Here is a 21551-nt window from a genome sequence, read left to right on the forward strand (position 1 = left end):
GAATTTTATAATATAGACCATCATGCCAGATGGAATCTAATGCTTTTTTAAAATCAAAAAAGCATGCATACATTTTGCCTTTGGTTTTTGATGCACGTGCTGGTTGACTATCGTGTGTAGCGTGTGAATGTGGTCGGTGGTGTGGTGGTTTGGTAGGAATCCAATCTGACTCTTACTCAAGACATTGTGCTTGGTAAGGAAGTCCTGTATCCAGGCATTCAGGATACAGCAGAAAGTCTTCCCCAAGTCTCTCCTTCTGTGTGTCTGTGTCTTTGGTGAAGTTAGTCACATTGTGCTGAGTGATTCTTGGGTATTTTGCCAGAGCTTTCTTAAGCTGACTCAGTCTATAATAGCCCTTTTCAGTTTGAAAATTTCTGGAACAAAATCAATTTTCTCAAATTATGAGCTGGCAAAATCCGATTGGTCTTTTTAAACAGTGCCACCATTTTTCCTAACCCAGCCACCCACAGAATGTGGCCGTATAAATCTGAAAACTACAGTTCCCCTGATTCATTGCATACAAATGAGCTCTCAAAGAGTTCATTATTGAGCAAAAGGCTTTATGGGATTAATGGTTATTAATGGCTTTTTGGATTAACCCAACTGTCTGGAATAAAGTTTTTCATTTCATCAGTTGTCAAACAGTTTTAATATTCAGCCACTCTCTGTCCTTCAGAGATTTTTTTTTTGGCAATTTGTTTGTTGCAGTTGGAGAAGGTTCTAGATCTAGACCCAACATCACCTGACTTTGCAAAGCAGATTTTATTGCAGTTCTGGAGGTCTGTCATCCCCCTTCACATCCTAGAATTTAATTTGTATCTGCAACAACACTGTCCGGAGAGAGTTTCCTAATTCTAAACCCAGCTCTGTTCCAGAACCTATAAACTGCCTACTGCCTATAGCTGCCTCTGGCGCCACACTAGTGTCTGCCAGCGGGAGGTTGTTAATCACTTGACTGTTGGGACACACGGCTGAGTTAATGGTTTAAAAAACTGAAAAAGCACATCAGGCTTGCTTGAAAAAAAAATTGTTTCTCCAGGGCGGGCTCTTGTGTTCTCTTCAAGAGACCAATGACCTTCCCCTTTCACTGAAGAACTGACATCTTCACTGACATGATCACACTCAGATGTATATCATCACAAATGCTGATTGTAATCCACAGGGATTCGGTCACCAGGCGGTTTTTCCTTAGTTTTTCTCCACTAAAACAACTAATGAAATCAGAAAATGCAGGAACTATAGTCATTTTTTATTGAACATAATTTCTTTACACACTGAAAGCTGCATATGGACATAATCTGTACACAATCTACAGCAAGCCTTGAGGAAACAAATACACAATCACACACTTTCACGAGAGAAAGTTACACCATGAATCGCCTTCTAAATCACCCGATTGCAATTGTTTATGCTCACGTGTTACTCTTGTTGTTATTTTGGTGAGCTCCAGGTTACAGGGGTTCAGAGAGAGAGAGCATTACAGTGAGTCGGTATGTTTGTCACCCCTCCCCTATTTTGTATTGGTAAGTGTGTCATGCCTCCGACTGAAGAGAATGAGATCTCTGCAAAACAGTCTGCATCTGTGACACACTCGGCCAAAATCTTGTTGTTTGGAGTCTGCTAGTGTGCGCCAGCTTAAGGCAGAATCCTAAACCTCATATAACCTCATACATCAAGTGTCTGATTTGGAAACGGTTTATATGTGCACCAAAACACACCACACAAATGACACTGCACGGGAGACTTAAAGGGATAGTTTACCCAAAAATGAAGTGATAAAACTCGCCCATGCCATCCCAGATGTATATGCCTTTCTTTCATCTGCTGAACTAAAATGACGTTTTTTTTTGTTTGTTTTTTTTTTTTTTTTTTTTTAATTTCTCAGCTCTTTTTGTTCATACAATGTAAGTGAATGGGTACCAAAATTTTGAAGCATACCGCCCCCTATTGGGCAGGGAGAAGAATTTCTTGCTAAAATTACTTAAATATTGATCTGTTTCTCACCCACACCTATCATATAACTTCTGAAGATATGGATTAAACCACAGGAGTCATATTGATTACTTTTATGATGCCGTTATGTGCTTTTTGGAGTGCCAAACGTTTGGCCCCCTTGCTTTTTATGGACATATACAGATGAAATATTCTTCTAAAAATCATTATTTGTGTTCTGCAAAAATTATTTGTATTCTCTGCTATTGATGTCTAATTGTAAATAAGTATGTGCACACAAAACTCACATTGGACAAGCCGGTAAGACTGCCAGTAAAATTATTAAAATGCAGCATGAAGTCAGGGTTAATGGACAAAAATCTATCTGTTTTTGCTTAAACAGTTTATGACCATAACCCTAATAAAAGAACACAGTTTAAGGTGTTAACTTGACCTTACAAGTTGCCAGCTTATTAAGTATTATCAGAGTAAGATTGTTCATAAACACGCTCAGTCATTGTTTCTGCATTTTAAGTGTTATATACAGCAGTAACGGACCATGCATTTTAAGTCTAGGCCTTCAGTGCGATTCATGCCATTAAGAAAACACAGTTTCATAATTAATAAAACCATATGCTTATGAACATCATACATTATGTCACAGTCAACTAATAATACCATTTGACATTTTAAAAACACGTCCACAAACAAAAGCCAAAATCAAGGAGGTCTAATAACATGAAAAATCTATCAAGAAATATTTGCGATTTAAATGTTGCTTGCAATAAATTTAGTTTCGAAAAGGTACACATTTACTTTTCAAAACTTGAACCGATACTGAATGCTCCAGCCAGCCTAATTTACACTTAGAAAACTCCTGATGTTGCTATAAAAATGCAATAAACAGTTACCAATTTACTTAAGGTGAAAATCAGCCCTTCTTTCCTGTTTCATCTCCGGTTTTTAAATCCATAAGGATCTCTTTTTTCAATGGTGTTAGTGGCAGAGATACTTGACCTCTCTTAGCTTACAAATGATGTACAGCATTTAAAGCATGATTACCTCAACAGCTAGAAGGCTGGGACATATCCTAAAGACCACACCCACCAAGAACAAATAAATCAATCTGATTGGCTGATGAATCTCAAAATCTGACTTTAGATGCCTATTCATTTGCAATGTTGAGGGATTCAGTTGAAATTCTGAAGGCCTAACGAGATGGAGCTCAGTCTCATGCCCTGCTTCGGCTAACTAGCACAGCTTTGTGCAAGCGATGTGAAACAGCTGTCATGCTTTGCTTGTAAGCATCAATAAATAAATTCTGATTGGATGAACTTTGTTTTTTGCTATTCGTTTGTAGATGAATTAGGAACATACATGGGCAAAAAGGTGAATGAGAATGAAAGGATGACAACATTTTTATTTTTGAGGCATGTTAGGCCAGCAGCTTTGCTGGCCCTGAGAATTCACCACTGATATAAGGAATTCCCGTTGGAGTGAATGCTTCCTGAGAAGTATGGTTGGAAAATACTAAAGAATTATGTGATTGTGAAATCTGGGCCATAATGAGGTTGGAAACATCTTGTGATCTTGTCATCTTAAGAAAATTACCCTCAGGAGAACCACAGGGCTCTATGCTTGGCCCACTAATGATTTTATATCTGCCTGAAGTATGTGTGTACTGTGAGTGTATTTGGCTGGGCTAAAGCAAACATTGGCTGCATTGGAGCACAGGATATACTCCCACATCTGGTGCTGGTTTAGAGCATCAGCATGGAGAAGTGACTATATGCATTAATGTAAAAAAAAAATTAAAACACTCACCCGCAGACCGTCTGGGTCCCTCAACCCCCTATGACTCTTTCAAACCCCACCTTTTTTAATTCTTGCTTGTCTGTCTTTTCCAATCATTTGTCTTCACAAATGTTAGTGAGTTATAATGTTACAGTATAGGAGGACACAGTTGTTAATCAATTTCTTTGTTTTGGATCGAAGATTCGATTATTATCATCTGCTGTTACACTTACAGTATGTTATTAGACCAGTATTACATGGCAGTATATTTAGTCATTTAATTTGTTGGCTTATCTTTAATGCACATAAATGAATATGTTTGTTAAAGAGGCATCTTGAAATCTGTTCTCTTATTCACTCGTTAATGTGCACATATGGGTGAATACATTTTGATAGAATTTTTATTTTTTGTGTGAACTATTCCTTTAAGAGGACTGCAGGGTCAGTGAGGATGTATTTCTGTGTTGGAGCATTTTTGTCTGAACAGTGACAACTTTATAAATGAGCTCAGAAGAGATTGACCACATACAAACACATCAGCCTAAATCAAACACACACCTACATTTTTGGCTTGTATCTTGTACATGAGGAACATCACCAAACAACGTGCACATATTCTCACGCAGAGAAAGTATTCAATTTTTTCCACCAATAGGCATGCCTGTTATGGTTTGGCTGTTCGTTTGTACAGTAGTGTCTGCTAATAGTGTTCATTTTTAGAAGAAAAGATTATATCCTCTACCTCTAACCGTGTAACTGTCTTAGTTCAGGTTAGAATATATTTAATTGAAACTTACTAAAAATCCATGCAATATCTGATTAGCTTTGGGAAATTTGAATAATTTTAGGGAATCAGTTAGTTTGGACAGTTTATTTCAATAAACCTGTTCAAAAGAACAATTTGCAGATTTGTATTTACTTGGAATTCTAGAAATCAAGTTTTTTACATTGATTCTAATGCGGTATTTTAAGTGTTCTCGTGCAAAAAAGTTTGACCGCATTACTTAAAAGAACAGTTTGTTTGCAATATGAACATATATTTTTTACCCACTGAAATTTCACATAGTAAACAAAAGTTTTAAATAGTGGTACATATATACTGTATATATTTTTTTTATTTAAATAGCCACAACTATACATTTGCACACATTCACAAATAGATGTGCACTTTGACACTCATTCTCAGTGTCATTCTGGATGTAATATTGAGTCATTTCCTCAATTATTTTGAGTAATAATATTATGGTCTGCTATGGTATCACAAGTGGGTGTGAGTTTATGACAGACATTACATTTCAGTAAATGTTGTTTCTTATTTACAGAAATGTAAATAAGAAACAGCATTTACAGACATATAATGTTTGTGTGTGTCTGGCCACTAATTTGTGTCCGCCTAAGGTAGGACTTCAAACTAAATTTGAAGTCCCTTTTATGAGTCAGTCCACTCAGTAGCCATTGGAATGGGCAGATATTGTCAATGGATACAAGCGAAATGAAAGTACAGCTCATATCTACTTGAATGGGTAAAGACCGAAATCTACAAAATGGTTGGTCAAGATTGCGATCAAAGAACATATATAAAATCAGCAGTAAAATCTGACAGCAGTGGTGTTATAAATTGTGCTTCTTTATCTCAGATCATGTAAAAAAATAAAATACACTATTTCTCAGGCTGGTCCAGCTAATGCACCTTCGCAATATTGAGTTGAATCTAAAAGGTGATTAGCTCTTTTACCTAAAAGGCGGGTCTTCCTGCTCTGTATCCACCATACTGAGTGTTTACATTTTCTCCAATTTATTTTAATGCAGATAATTGGCTAAATAGTCTCTGCTTTGATGCCAAAGAAATACAGTAATTGAACATAAACACTGAATTAAGAATTACTTATGGACTTATGGTTTTGTGTATCTGTAGAATCCACATAACTTGAAAACTGTAAGACGCTAATGTTTTTCTTCTCTTTTAGGGCGGGTCACAGCCGAACAGCTCAGTTCATACGTGCAGTTGTTTCGGGACAGTGTTGGAGCACTAGAAAGTCACAGTGGAGTTCTTCAGCTGGGACTGGCTGCTGCTCAAACCCTCCGTCACCCTGCCCTCTCACAGTGGGATGCCTGCCTTGGATTTGAGAGACTCCTTTTGCAGGTTAGCCAGTCATATAGCTTGCTGAATTGTCAATAACAGGCTATAGAGCTCTGATACATGACATACTAAAGGCAGTATGTCACTCATCTGTTGCCAGCAGTCTCTGTGGATCTCTCTCTCACAGTCTTTCTCTTTGTCTATATCTCTATATATGCCTTTAAAGGACAATCGATACTTGCTGAAACAGCGCCTTGAACCACAATAGAGCATTAGAAGTCATCTTAAATCAGTTTTCACAATAGAAGTGTACAGGTAATTTATATATAGTTTAAAGATATTTGTTATAGCACTCTTCTCTGTTCTTCACTATTCTGTCAGAATTTCTCATTGACTTTTAAAAAGATTTCAGAGAATGTATACCAGCCATTCTATTCATCGTCCCTCACACCAATCAACTCATCCATACAACTCATCCATACAACTCATCCATCCATACAACTCATCCATTCATACAACTCATCCATTCATCCATCCATACAACTCATCCATCCATACAACTCATCCATCCATCATCCAATCAACTAATCTGTCCGTCCGTCTGTCCTGTCCATCCATCCATCCATCCATCCATATTTACGTCTTTCATCCGTTTATTCATCATTACCAGAAGCAGTATTTGCCTGATGAATGATAATAAGGGCATTAGGTTGTTTTAAATATCAGAATATCATTATATAAGAGTACTATGTGCTTCACTGTTTATGTAGTATTTTATAAATGGGATTTGCAGGTCTATCCAAGTATAGGGGACTTTCATCTTAATGATTGTATTTTGCAGTTTGTTTGTTTTTTTGGCACTCTGCATTCTGTGTTTACGCAAATGTGTACAGGTGCAGACTGAGTGAGTGGGCTGACGCCGTAAACAGCCTAACCGGCAAAATAACAGGCCACCACTCTCAGTAAACACACTGTGTTTGGCTTTGGGGGAATAGAAAAATTATTTTAAGCATCTGTACATGTACACACAGACTCACCGGACATGCACCACACACACACACACACACACGCACACATTTAGTGGATTAGAGTACTTCAGTGGGTGTTTAGTTCTCTTAGGGTGCAAAAGTGAAAAGGAAATGCTTTCAATGAGGCCTTTCTGGGGCAGATACACGCGTGTGTGCATCACATCTCAGGTCAGAGGTCAAATATGCAGAGGACAGTGGGAGTGAGGGACACAGGACTGGAGAGAAAGGACAGAGACCTTAATAGGAAATGTAGAAAATAGTGAAACGATTGAGAGAGAGATGTGAAGAAGAAAGAGCTAAATTTAAGTTTTCCGAGAGATTTTGAATGTATTCTGTTTATACGTATACTGTATAAATATATTGTATTGGTATCCTTAAAGGTGCAATATGTAACTCTTTTCATGTAATATTCACCTTTTTTTTTGCCAATGTTACAAGCCGTAATGCAGCTTAAAAAATTAGCCCTTCCCGGACTTCCTAGGTTGCCTATTAAAGCCTGTAGACTGATTTTCATACAAAGGGAGTGGGTCTCTTTTTCTGGGAAAATCCAAATGATGTAACGTTTATGCACGCTGCCGAGAGCCTTGATTAAGACAGTAGCATCTCTTCCACTATTCAACAGTGACAACAAACTGCAACACTAGGTAACGTTATCTTAGAGATGGAATCCAGCAAACGTCCAGCTCCCAGCACAACACCGACTCCTACACAAACTCAAGAGTAAGCAAAAAAAAATGTATCTACCGAATGCCATCTGGCTAGGCGGGAAAGTCATCGTGGTCGACAGAAGACTAGAGTGAACACCGGCAGGGCATTTGATTCCTGAAGGGAACTTTGTTCAGTTTTGGGGATCAAAATCGACCCTGAATTGGCATTCTTCTTATTGGACAGGTATGATTACATAACTGCAAAGCATGTGAAATATAGTTCCATAAGGATTGAGCTGTGTAATTTTAACTAACTTGATCTTGCCTGCTAATGCTTGCTTCGGAACTTTCAAATCATTTCAACGATCTTCTCTTGTCAGGTATGCTGATTCACAGTAACTGACATAAGGAAAAACTAAATCAAACTAAAAACTTGAACTGACAGGGAAGGTAGACAGAAGACATGAGCACTCGATGACAGGAGAGAACAAAACAGTCCAGCACAGGACAGCGTGCATGAGGAGCTAATATAGTGAGAGAAATAAAACTGGTTAACAAGGGGCAGGTGAAACGAATTAACTAATAATGAGCAAACAAGGAGGCGGGGTATGATGCAAGACTGCGAGACATGTGGCAATACGGAAACAAAACAAAGCCACACGCTCTCACAGACACAAACACACAAATGAAACAAGGAGGCAGGGTATGACACAAGACTGAGAGACATGTGGCAATACGGAAACAAAACAAAGCCACTTGCTCTCACAGACACAAACACACAAATGACACAAGTGCATATCGCCAGAGACTAAAAAGCAACATGTGCCCATGCCAAACGACAGACGAGACATGACATTGGTACGAGGGTTCAGCCACAAATAAACAGGCACCAAGACAGAAGCGGACAAATCCCAGCACAACATGACAGTGATGTACTCAGGTCGTAGCAGGGACGAGGGCGGAAGGATAAAAAAGGGCAATGATTAAAAAAAAAAATATTCCATCCATCCATCTTCAACCGCTTATCCGAAGTCGGGTTGCGGGGGCAGCTGCTCCAGCAGGGGGCCCCAAACTTCCCTATCCCGAGCCACATTAACCAGCTCTGACTGGGGGACCCTGAGGCGTTCCCAGGCCAGTGTGGAGATGTAATCTCTCCACCTAGTCCTGGGTCTTTCCCGAGGCCTCCTCCCAGCTGGACGTGCCTGAAACAGGGGGCATCCTTACCAGATGCCCAAACCACCTCAACTGACTCCTTTCGACGCAAAGCAGCAGCGGCTCTACTCCGAGCTCCTCACCCTATCTCTAAGGGAGAAGCCCGCCACCCTTCTGAGGAAGCCCATTTCGGCCACTTGTACTCGCAACCTAGTTCTTTCGGTCATGACCCAACCTTCATGACCATAGGTGAGGGTAAGATCAAAAATTGACCGGTAGATCGAGAGCTTTGCCTTTCAGCTCAGCTCTCTTTTCGTGACAACGGTGCGATAGAGCGAGTGCAATACCGCCCCCGCTGCCCCGATTCTCCGGCCAACCTCCCGCTCCATTGTCCCCTCACTCGTGAACAAGGCCCCGAGGTACTTGAACTCCTTCACTTGGGGCAAAACCTCATTCCCTACCTGGAGTACGTACTCCATCGGTTTCCTGCTGAGAACCATGGCCTCAGATTTAGAGGTGCTAATCCTCATCCCAGCTGCTTCATACTCGACTGCCAAGCGATCCAGTGAGAGCTGAAGGTCACGGACCGATGATGACATGAAGACAACATCATCTGCAAAAAGCAGCGATGAGATCCCCAGCCCACCGAACCGCACACCTTCCCCACCCCGACTACGCCTCGATATCCTGTCCATGAATATCACAAACAGGATTGGTGATAAAGCGCAGCCTTGGTGGAGACCAACCCCCACATGAAATGAACTCGACTTCGTGCCGAGGACCCGGACACAGCTCTCGCTTTGGACGTACAGGGATTGGATCGCCCTAAGAAGGGACCCCCCCACCCCGTACTCCTGCAGCACCTCCCACAGTCTCTCCCGGGGGACCCGGTCATACACCTTCTCCAGATCCACAAAACACATGTAGACCGGATGGGCATACTCCCAGGCCCCCTCCAGGATCCTTGCGAGAGTAAAGATCTGGTACGTCGTTCCACGGCCAGGACGAAAACTGCATTGTTCCTCTTCAATCTGAGGTTCGACAATCAGCCGAACCCTCCTCTCCAGCACCTTGGAGTAAACTTTACCAGGGAGGCTGAGAAGTGTGATACTCCTGTAGTTGGCACACACTCTCTGATCCCCCTTTTTGAAGAGGGGAACCACCACCCCATTCTGCCACTCCTTAGGCACTGTCCCAGATTTCCACGCAATGTTGAAGAGGCGTGAATGACACCCCCTCCACATCCAAAGCTTTCAGCATTTCTGGTCGGATCTCATCAATCCCCGGGGCTTTGCACTGCAAAGTTGTTTGACTACCTCAGTGACCTCCCCCAGGGAAATAGAATCTGATCCCCCATCAGCCTCCGGCTCTGCCTCTACCATAGAGGGCGTGTTGGGATTTAGGAGTTCTTCAAAGTGTTCCTTCCACCGCCCAATAACCTCCTCGGTTGAGGTCAACAGCGTCCCATCTTTGCTGTATACATCTTGGATGGTTCCCCGTTTCCCCCTCCTAAGGTGACGGACAGTTTTCCAGAAGCACTTTGGTGTGGACTGAAAGTCCTTCTCCATGGCTTCTCCGAACTTTTCCCACACCCACTGCTTTGCCTCCCTCACGGCCGAGGCCGCAGCCCTTCGGGCCTGTCGGTACCTTGCAACTGCCTCCGGAGACCTCGGGACAACAAATCCCGGAAGGCCTCTTTCTTCAGTCGGACGGCTTCCCTGACCACCAGTGTCCACCACGTTGTTCGAGGGTTACCACCCCTTGCGGCACCTAAAACCTTGAGGCCCCAGCTCTCCACTGCGGCTTCAGCAATGGAAGCTTTGAACATTGCCCACTCCGGTTCAATGTCCCCAACCTCCGCAGGGATGCCTGAAAAGCTCCGCTGGAGGTGTGAGTTGAAGATCTCGTGGACAGGGACCTCCTCCAAACGTTCCCAGTTCACCCGCACTACTCGCTTGGGCTTCCCAGGTCTGTCCAGAGTCTTTCCCCACCCCCTGACCCAACTCACCACCAGATGGTGATCGGTTGACAGCTCTGCCCCTCTCTTCACCCGAGTGTCCAAAACATATGGCCTCAGATCCGACGACACGATTACAGAATCGATCATCGACCTTCGGCCTAGGGTGCTCTGGTACCACGTACACTTATGAGCATCCTTATGTTCGAACATGGTGTTTGTTATAGATAATCCATAACTAGCACAGAAGTCTAATAACAAACATCCACTTGAGTTCAGATCAGGGAGGCCGTTCCTTCCAATCACGCCTTTCCAGGTGTCCCTGTCATTTCCCACGTGTGCGTTGAAGTCACCCAGCATCACTATGGAGTCCCCTACTGGGGCCCTATTCAGGACTCCATTCAGGGTCTCCAAGAAGGCCGAATACTCTGAACTGCTGTTCGGTGCATATGCACAGACAACAGTCAGAGTTTTCCGCCCCACAACCCGTAGGCGTAGGGAGGCGACCCTCTCGTCCACCGGGGTAAACTCCAACGTAGTAGCGCTCAGCTGGGGGCTCGTGAGTATCCCCACACCCGCCCGTCACCTCACACCCTGGGAAACTCCAGAGAAGAATAGAGTCCATCCCCTATCCAGGAGTACGGATCCAGAGCCAAAACTGTGCGTCGATGTAAGCCCCACCAGATCCAACTGGTAACGCTCCACCTCCCTCACCAGTTCCGGCTCCTTCCCCCCCAGTGAGGTGACATTCCACATCCCCAGAGCAAGCCTTTGCTGCCCGGGTCTGGTCCGTCGAGGCCCACGGCCTTCACTGCCGCCCATATGGCAGCGCACCCGACTCCTGCGGTTTCTCCAATGGGTGGTGGGCCCAAGGGATGTAGAGGGGGCTATGCCCGGCCGGGCTCCGTGACAAGCCCGGCCACCAGGCGCTCGCCGACGAGCCCTCCATCTGGGCCTGGTTCCAGACGGGGGCCCTGGGCTTCCTCCGGGCAGGGTAACTCCTCCTCTTTCCGTTTTTTTCCATAGAGTCTTTAGAAAAAAAAAGAATTATGAGTAGTAATTATAAATACTTAACTAAATTCTTTGCTTTTTTAGTATTTAACCATTTTCTTGTATACACATTATATACTGTACATAATTCTCTTTTCCATTTTTCCATTATCACAAATAATTGCCTTTTCTGTTATGTTTCTCACAAAAAGTACCATGGTAATGCACTTGTTTATTTATTTATTTTCAGAGATGGTCTGTGATAACCCCATGTTTATGACATGTCACAGTAAATCCATGGTATTTTTTAAAGTACCTTGTAGTACCATGACAGTATCATGAAATATTAACATGACCAATCATTCATTACCACGGCATTACCCTGGTAACGTGGTGCTACAGGGTCCTAGAATAATGTATAACATGAGAGGTAAGGGCAGCTGGTGACAGCTCTTTCAGTTTGTCAATATTCTATAAAAGACCAATTTCATTTATATAACTGAAAGTGACACTCCCATTATAATTAATAAATCGGTCTACACTAGTGGTACACAATGTCAGAAATGTGGTAGCAATGGAGGATTATTCTTTTGATGAACTTACAACACAATACATGGAGTGGACTATTTATCTGACCTGTTTCTCTTCTGAGGTAACAGCACTTTGATGTTCTTGGGTGAATTCAAAACTGCATTTTTTCCTTCTTTGAAGGGCACTCCTGCCATTCGAAAGGTTCGTTCAAAACAAAAGTGAGGAAATTAGTCTTTTCTCGGAGGGTCCTTCCACAAGACTTTTAGCGAAGGGTACACTTATACAGTTTCCTTCAGATCACCCATTTCAAGTGCTCTGCAGTTCGGAGTGAGTATAGGGCATAGGCAGGATCACTTGCGATTGGAATCTGCTCCCGATCTGTTGAGGCACGTGCTCTTAAAGGCACCTCCACTTAATATTCTTTAATACACCAGCGGTTTACAAAGAAATCTCATAATATCACATTATTACTGTTATTGTGAGAATATGACAAGATTTGAATTTTGTTTTATTTAACTATTTTAATTTAATTATAAAAATTTCTCCCCTTTTTCTGGATGACCAAAAGAGTACCTTTTAGATTTGTGAACGAAAGGGGCAGGGGCTTGTGCCCCTTCTGCCCCCGTTCTGTGCACGTCAGTGCAACATGACAAAGTTAGCGCAACCCCAATGTGGACTCTTCAGACCAAGAGTTTCACAGTTCCACTGTTTTGCTTTTCTTCTAAGATGAGACAGAGCCCAGAGAAGTCGGCAGCGCTCCTGGACAGTGTTGATGTACGGCTTCTGCTTTGCATAGTAAAGTTTTAATTTGCATCCGTGGATGCAGCGGCAAGTGGTGTTTACAAACAAAGGTTTACTAAAGTAATCCCAAGACCATGTTCATGTTCATGATATCCATTAAAGATGAATTACGTTTTTAAGACCGTGATATCTGATAGATCAGAGATCACGTGCATTCAGAAGTGGTTTTCGTCTTGCCCTTTACACACTGAGATTTGACTAGATTCCTTGAATCTTTAACTATATTGTGCACTGTAGGGTGAAGGGTGACATTATAAACATTATTATTATTATCTTGAATATTAATTAGGTGACATATTGTTTGGTTAATGGATGTTAATGGGTTTAAATCATTTTTGTGGCCGACTGCAATTTTCTTTCAGCCAAGCATAACACAACTCTTATGTATTAAAACTAAACTAAAACCTAAACATTTATATATTTTATAAATGTATGAAGCTTTAAATATATTTATATATATAAAAAATAAAATAAAAAATATATATGAAGCCCTTAATGTCATTTAGAGAGCTCTATGAGTATGATTGTCTCTGCATGTCAACTGTCCTCTGTGTGTCTTTATGTGTGTGTGCATCCTTCAACCCTTAATATTCTGTTATCATAATGCTCTCTCTGGGACATCAAATATCTGCATTCAGCCAGGAGCGTATTGTGCTAGTTTCTATTTGCACTCTAAACACCGGCTGTAACGGGATTCCTGATTTTCCCGAGGTAATACATACAATTATCTCTCTTAACCTTGTTTATTATGTTTCTTAAATTCGCTTATATTTGCATGCTGGATTTCTGAAACCAGAGGCTGAAATCATGTTATTGAAAATAGTGGCATGAAACAGACTCATTCTTCAGGTCTGCGGCTACCCCCTCTTTCCCGCCTGGGGTGCAGTATGGGAAAGCTGGTATATTGCTTTGCTCTGTTTAATGAAGGCATCCATCCAACCAGACCGGTCGTGGCTCGGCCTAACACTGCTACACTGAGATTTTCCAATAATGACAGACTATGAAGGGAAGATGGAATTGCGCCAACAGATAGCGCTATTTATTCGCACATTCAAAGACGGCAAAAAAAATCTGTGCTGAACACAATTTGCAAACCTTAATTTGAAGGCCGGTTCTAAGTGCTAGGTTGTGTAGGATGTTGAGAATTAATAGTTTTAAAGGAATAGTTCTCCCAAAATGAAAATTCTGTCATAATTTACTCGGCTTCGTGTAGTTCCAAACATGTATTACTTCCTTCTATGGAACACAAAAGGAGATGTTTTAATGAATATCACAGCCCATCTTTTCAATACAATGGTAATGGATAGTTTTTCACTTTAAAGCTAAATGAAAGGACCCAAAAGGACCATAAATGTAGTCTATACAATTCCTACGTCATATTCCAAGTCTTTCTTGGTGAGAAAGAACCTGAAATTTAGGCAGTCATTTCAGTGAAAATCTTGACTTCCGTTGCACGTTCATGAGTGTTATGAGAGAAGCTGGTTTACAGTAGGGCTGTAAATTGTTAAATTACTTATTATAGTTCCTGGAGTGTTGGCTATTCATGTTTTTGAGACATTGCAGACATTACAGTTGATTTTCTGTAAAGCTGCTTTGGACATTTTGTACTGGAAAAAGCACAAATGTAAAATTATACAAATAAAAATTATGAATGAAGTAGAAAAAATGTATTAATGTTTTCTAATTTGGCAACAAAATCTCAGACAACATTTACACCTGGTAATAAGATGCGTGCGTCTCAGGTGATCCAATCACATGTGGTCAGGTGAGACACATCGCTGTTTACACCTGGTCACTTAAATGCGCCTCCTGTGACCACTTGTGATCAGATTTTGAGGGGAGGGTTTCATTACGACATACTATACATCAATCACTATGTCAGTGTGTTCCTGCATGACATTAAAGTGCAACAATGTCAGAAGAGACAAAGAAAGCACCAAAAATGTTGTGCTATTTCTCCCAGATGCAGCTGAGATTTAATCTAACCACAAAAGCAACATTTAGAACAGAAATATCCATTATTTTAGTGGATGACCTGTATTAACCTGAGCTGCAGATGTTTGTGATTCTCATAAGTATCCCTGCATGTTGTTATCTGACACACTAAAGAAGATCTGTGAAGTTCTCGTGTTTGTATCCGCTTTTTAATATTTTCCGATCTGACGTTTATTTCCTTTTATGACGCTCATAACCGGCAAAGTTTAAACTCTTGATGTTGCGCATCGGTTGATTGACAGGTGAGGGAAGGCACTTTGCTGCTGCTGGGATGCATTCAGGACGGATCACTGTTTACATATTAAATGTGATGTGGTCAAATGCGTTTTTGACCACATTCATATGTGTTTTTTCTGAATCTATGTACTGATTACCATTGTCCCATGTCTGCCAAACATGTTGAGTGGTCCAAACATCATCTGCATTCTGAAACTGAACTTTTGGTCGGATGTAAGGAGTGAATACACTTACTGCATAGAAAGCTTTAGGATGCTCCCTTGCTCCCTATTTAGTGAGTGACTTAACCTTCAGTGTGCTGTTTGTCTGCACTGATTTCAGAACAGTTTGAAATATTCACATTATTTTCATCCTAACTCCGTATACAGCCTCTGAAAGCAAGATTATTCAGCTTTAGGATAAACCCATTGATTTTTAGTGTGATAATCCACAGTGAATATAGGATTTCTAAGGGAAAAAATTGTCCTATAGGCCTCGCCTGCAGTCAGTGTGAATAGCAGAGTTTTGTTTTGTGATAAATCAATGAAATTTTCAAAATGGCATTTGATGAAACTAGAGACTCTAGTCTTTTGACTCAAACAGGTTTCTTACTATACAGTATGTAGTTGTATGCAGTTTCCCCCAGTTAGACAAGCTCCGCTGTGATTGGTGGCATTTTTTATTTTTTTTTGGTCACATGGCTTGGTGTGTGATTTACTTGCATTCTTCTTTATTAAAACACTGGACATGATTTGAATACCAAATAACAAATAGTTTAATATAAAAATCAATACATGGACCTAAAGTATCAATATAATATCATGAGAAATAGTATTGCGATATACCGATATTTCATTGAATCAACACAGCCCTAGTGGGTCCTGTGTTTATGCAAGAACTTGTTATTTAGTGCTAAAAACCCAGATTCTCTTTATCCAAATTCATTAGACTGCATGTTCACATTCATTAGGGTTTATTTGTTAGTTTTAAGCTTTTTATTCATGCATCCCATGTGCTGCAGACTGGCTAATATATCATTTAAAAACAGGAGTTGGCAGGTTGCTCTGTCCTTGCAAAAGCTGTGGCCTTGGCTGTATTTAATGACAGCAATGCTCTGATATGTTGACGGTTGCTATGAATTTTCACAGCTTGGGTTTCTTTGGCTGCTGCTTTCTCACTAGGATGTTTTAGGGGACAGCTAGAGTAAATAGCCCTGAAACAAAGCCCTTGCCTGAGGAAAGGTGGACATCGCGCCCTTGGGTCTAGCATGGCTGGTGGACAGCATACACACTGAGCTCTTCCAGGGTGTGTGTGTGTGTGTGTGTGTGTGTGTGTGTGTGTGTGTGTGTGTGTGTGTGTGTGTGTGTGTGTGTGTGTGTGTGTGTGTATGCGTGTATGTGTGTGTTTGCTGTGTAATGTAGTGTGGTCAAGGTGAGCTGTCAACAAGTACTCTCTTTCACCCATTCCCGTTACCTCACAGCCCAGTATACTGTGTTTGTGTGTAATTCTATTCGTACTAACACTCAGTATCTTTCAAAACACTTGCATTATGCTGTCACACATGCAATTTAAGTAGTTTTTGGTATATAGGCATATAAGTGTAACAATGTATGTAAAACCAATAACATTTTCTGAAGAAAATTGTCCCTTGATATGGCTTAAGTTGGAAGATTTTAAGGATCCCAACATAAGCTTGAACTTTGCAGGACAAGTTAAGCATCCAAGTTTAATAATTGACATTAGGGGTTTGTTCAAAATAAGTATGAAGAGTAATATGTTGTAATACTAGTGCTTGCTAACGCGTCACTAATAATTAATCGCATCAAGTTTATGCAGACATGTCTTGACACATTTGTTTTGTGAAAGTCAAAAATGGTGTTTTTGAAAGTGTATGTTGATACAGCAAGGCTTAGACTTGGTTATTGACTGGCTCAGATGTTTTTTAGATGGTTTATGTTGCTGAGGTCCTTCAGAGGGCAGTGGTATGGGTGGCTTACTGAAGATTTGATTAATTGTGTGGTAAATGTGTTCTTAATACCGCAGTAGTGGACCTGTGACCTTTGACCTTCTCCACCCCCCACAGATCATGGATTCATTCAGTCTTTTTTAAAATGCTTGAGTTCAGTTTGAGGACAGTTTACTTATCAGAATTCTGTAAAAGCTTCTGCTCTGATCTCTGTAAGCTCTGTCTGTCTTTCTTTTTCTGAGGTCTGAATCCTTCTGTCTTCAAGGGCTGCACTGAAACATAAGTGTTGATAATTTTCCTTTGATATTGTAATTGTGATATTAATTAAAGTTAAAATGTTTATTTTGTGTGGGACAACTGCTTGCAATATTGTATATGTTGGCTACACATCCAAAAACTGAATTTATTTAATGCTATTTTATCTCTGTAAATCACAATATGACCATACTAGAATGGTCCCATTCCATTTTAATCACTAAAGCTATGTAGACAGCAAGTTTCATGCAACTGTTTAAGCCCACAATTCAGCAGTCTAGATTTGTTACATCGCTCACTTGTAGTATTTATTAAATCTCACATATCATATTTCAAGTTAGTGGTGCAACATCTAGCAAGTTCAAAATAATATCCAAGTTACTGGCAATGCTTTTCGCTTTGGTACTACAGCTTATTTGGTACTATAGCTTATTATCATCTTTTGTCTTCTCTTTCATCCTCGAGTATAAATGCGTGCACTCACATATACTGTACACACTCACATTATTTGCATTTCAGGTGATTAAAATACTTACAGTATTTTCATGTGCCACTGTGAACTGAAGTTATCGCTCATTTGGACCATCTGTCGTTTTTCAGCATCTAGACTAAGTGAAAGGCCTCTGATTCACCATTTCATTCATGCGCACAACAAACATGTTTGTGATTGGTTACAGTGCTCAACTGCTGTAAAAAAAATACATGTTCTAAATAGGAGAGTGCGACTCAATAGAGGTAGACTCTTTTAACGATTAGGGAGGCTAATTGCGGCAACCATATTTTAATACATCGTGAAGTCTTTTCATCCTCAAAATGTCATCTGGTGTAATGTGACTGGTATTCTGTTGGCTCACTCCTGGATAATAATGAAAATTAAGCTCTCAATCTCATGTTTCCAGAGACAGAAGTAATTATTTGTACAGACACGTTAGGAGCCGAAGACATCTTTTTGTTTTCAGAGAGACATGTTAACACATTTATGCTCACTTTTAAACTGCCTCATTGGCTCCAGGCCATCATTAACATGCACGCAGACAAAGTTATGGCCATCACCTTTGTCCTCTGAACACTTAACCCAGCCTCAGGTCAACCTGGTCCCCTCTGAGTGGAGCCTACTGCCTCATCCTGGACAATATCTGACTGTATCCACACAGAGTTTTTGGACAGTTTCTGGGCTTTGTGACCTTTCTAACACAACAAGCATGTTTTTCCTCCCACGCATGTGAATGCAATGATCACTCTGGGAGTAAACCACGTGCCGTTATTCTGGTATAAAAGTCCATCTGGCTCTGATGTTTGCGTGGGTGCGAGTGTGTTTTTATCCCGGTGTCCAAACACCCTTGTTTTCTTGCTTCCCGGTCTGAAAGTCCATATAGAACCCTAAAAACATTCCTTTAGACCCCCTCACCCTCTCCACGAACCCGCCCCCTCTGGAGCCGATGGTGCCCTGGAGCTGATCCCAGCTTGTAAGGGGTTTGGCCAGAAACCTTAAGCAACTAGACGCAACTGCTTGGCCAGTAGTCCAGTTGAACATACTTAAGATGTGCTTTTAAGTTACTGGCAGTTATAAACCTCATTAATCAAGAACTAGATAGAGTTACTTACAAAAGTCTCTGCCAATGAACTGGATGTGTTGTTATTCAGGTAGCTACCGATAATTAGTACCAAATTAGCAATTTAGCATGATTACTCAAGGATAAGGTGTTGGCGTGATGGCTGCTGAAAATGGGGCCTGTCTAGATTTGATAAAACTTGGAAAAAAAAAATTCAAACAGTGATGGTGCTGTTTTTTTACAGAAGTATGGTCCTGACTGTATTTTTTTGTTTGATCTAATTTAATGTAACATGAGATCACTTTAAACTCTAATGATGACGTGTGAGAGCAGCACTGCAGTTCACGTCAGACTGAGGAGAGGAAGAATTACTCCGCTCACAGTCCAAATGCATTTTAAACTTTCCAAACAGCTTCAGGTGATGTAGATTGCAAAGTATGAGGGAATTATAATGCAAAAATACAAAGTAAGTAAATACAGAAGCACTCTCATTGTGGAATAAGTGAAGCTGGAGCTGCCAATCCGCTGAAGCAAAACTTGCATGTCGAGCGTCTTTAAAGGAAACACTCCAATGTTACATCTTAAATGCAGTTATATTTGATGTGTTACAGCTTTATTTAAGTTAAAATAATATGGAAGCAGATCATGTAAATAACTACAAACTCAGACACTGGCATGAGTTGCGCGAATGTCCTGATCTAAGGGGGAGAAATTGAAAATGTATCCGGCTGAGGCATACTCTGTCACGGGGACGCTTGTCCCTCGAGCGTGCGCACTTAATAGAGCTAGATTATAACGTGATGACTCACGACTTATTGAATCATAATATGTCACTGTGTATTTCATATCGTGGAGAAAATTGGCAATACGCAGCTTTAATAATACGAGAGAGTTTGTTTTTTTATGAGTTAAAGATGGATTGAAGTGAACAGAAAGGTGAGAGAGGTAGTCTTTGCCCCATTTATACACTGCAACAATTACGTTTTTGATTTGTTTTGGCTTGTTTTCCAATATAAATATGTAAAACTCTTAAAACAACTTAAACTTTTTTAGCAACTATACTGCAGATGAAAAATACATTTCTGAGAATGTTGAATATAATATTAAAAATACCAAAAAATCAAAAAATCCTTTAAAAAAAGAAGATGCATTCACCTGAGAAGCAGCATATAAGGTATTTATACTTGCATTTAGAGAATAGATCTTGAAGTATATTTTGTCTTCACTCGTAGAAGTATAACCAAATAAAAACTACATGTTTATACAAAATACAATGACTGTATATTTAAGATACGTTTATATTTAAGTCTAAATATCTTCTATGTTGCATCTCAATAAAATATATCTTGTTTTAAGGATTTTTAGACTTTTTTTTAAATGGAAAACAAGACAAAAACACCTGATAACAATAGGATTTTTTTGCAGTGAATTTCTTTATTGAATTAAACTTAATAAAAATAAATTTTCCCCCTTTAATTCAGTGAATGTCATTTAGAGTTATTTTTAAAAGATGAGCTTTCCTTTATTTTTAGTAAGCACATTTAATACAACCTTTTAAGTCAGGGCAAAAGCAGAATAATTGGTTAAGAGCTAATGATTAATCATTGCAATAATCTCTGTATAGTCGAATAATCGTTCTAATAATCATTAGATAATTATTAATCAATTATCAAAATAATCGTTAGTTGCAGCCCTAGCATATACTGGAGGTTACCGTAATTTCTGGACTATAAGCCGCAACTTTTTTCCCACGCTTTGAACCTCGCGGCTTAAACAACGACGTGGCTAATATATGGATTTTTCCCGCTTTAAAATTTTATTTAAAAAAAATTAAAAAAAAACATTCTGTGACGTGCTCAGTTTTTTGGCGGCATGAAGCTTTCATTAGACCAATGAAATTGCCGAACGGGTTAAGGTCAAACAACTTTTTTGTTTACTGTTTAGATTAAATCGAGCGCGCTCAAACTTCCCATCATTCTGATTACGGTAGTCATTTTGTCACCCTCAAGACACGGAGAAATGCATATGATGCAGCTTTCAAGTTGAAGGCGATTGATCTGGCTGTTGGAAAAGGAAATAGAGCTGCTGCACGGGAGACGTTGGAAACAGCAGCGTGATGAATTGGCAAAAAAGACAACTAAAGCTGAGGCTATTCAACTCCGACACCGAAGGAGATGACTTCAGTGGTTTCATGTGCACAAGAGGAGGAAGATAGTGACCAATGACTTTCTTGCTAGGCTACTGTTTACTGCAAATTTTTAATTTTTTGTTACAAGCCGTGTGTGGCAGCGGGGGCGTGGTCAAGCGCCCGTCCGGGAGAGAAAAGCGGTAAGGGCGCTTACATCTGAGCTAATGTCTAACACCTGTGTCTAATTTCAGTAAGCGTGGGGAGAGCGGCATAAAAAGGCAGCAGAGAGAGTGTGTGAGAGAGTGAGTGAGTGACAGACAGACACATGTCAGTCTAGTGTTGGCACATAGAAGACCAAGAATTGAGAAACTTTATAAAATTCATTGTAAACATTGATGTGGCCATTAAAAGCCTTACCTGGAACGTCAAGTGCCCTGCTTCATGTGTCCTTCTTGGGAAAACTGGCACCAGTGTGACAGTTTTCAGCACTTGATGTAAGCGCCCTTACCGCTTTTCTCTCCCGGAC

General features: G+C 40.5%; 1 protein-coding gene across 1 annotated transcript in view; it reads left to right on the forward strand.

The window, feature by feature from the left end:
• The window catches only part of scfd2 (sec1 family domain containing 2), a 162050-nt gene that overhangs the window by 24056 nt on the left and 116443 nt on the right, over positions 1–21551 (forward strand). Inside the window, exon 4 of the mRNA XM_052097906.1 lies at positions 5694–5869. Coding sequence (XP_051953866.1) covers positions 5694–5869 — 176 coding nt within the window. The remainder of the gene's footprint in view (positions 1–5693; positions 5870–21551) is intronic.

Source organism: Xyrauchen texanus, chromosome 30 (genome assembly GCF_025860055.1).
Source record: "Xyrauchen texanus isolate HMW12.3.18 chromosome 30, RBS_HiC_50CHRs, whole genome shotgun sequence".
Taxonomy (NCBI): Eukaryota; Metazoa; Chordata; class Actinopteri; order Cypriniformes; family Catostomidae; genus Xyrauchen; species Xyrauchen texanus.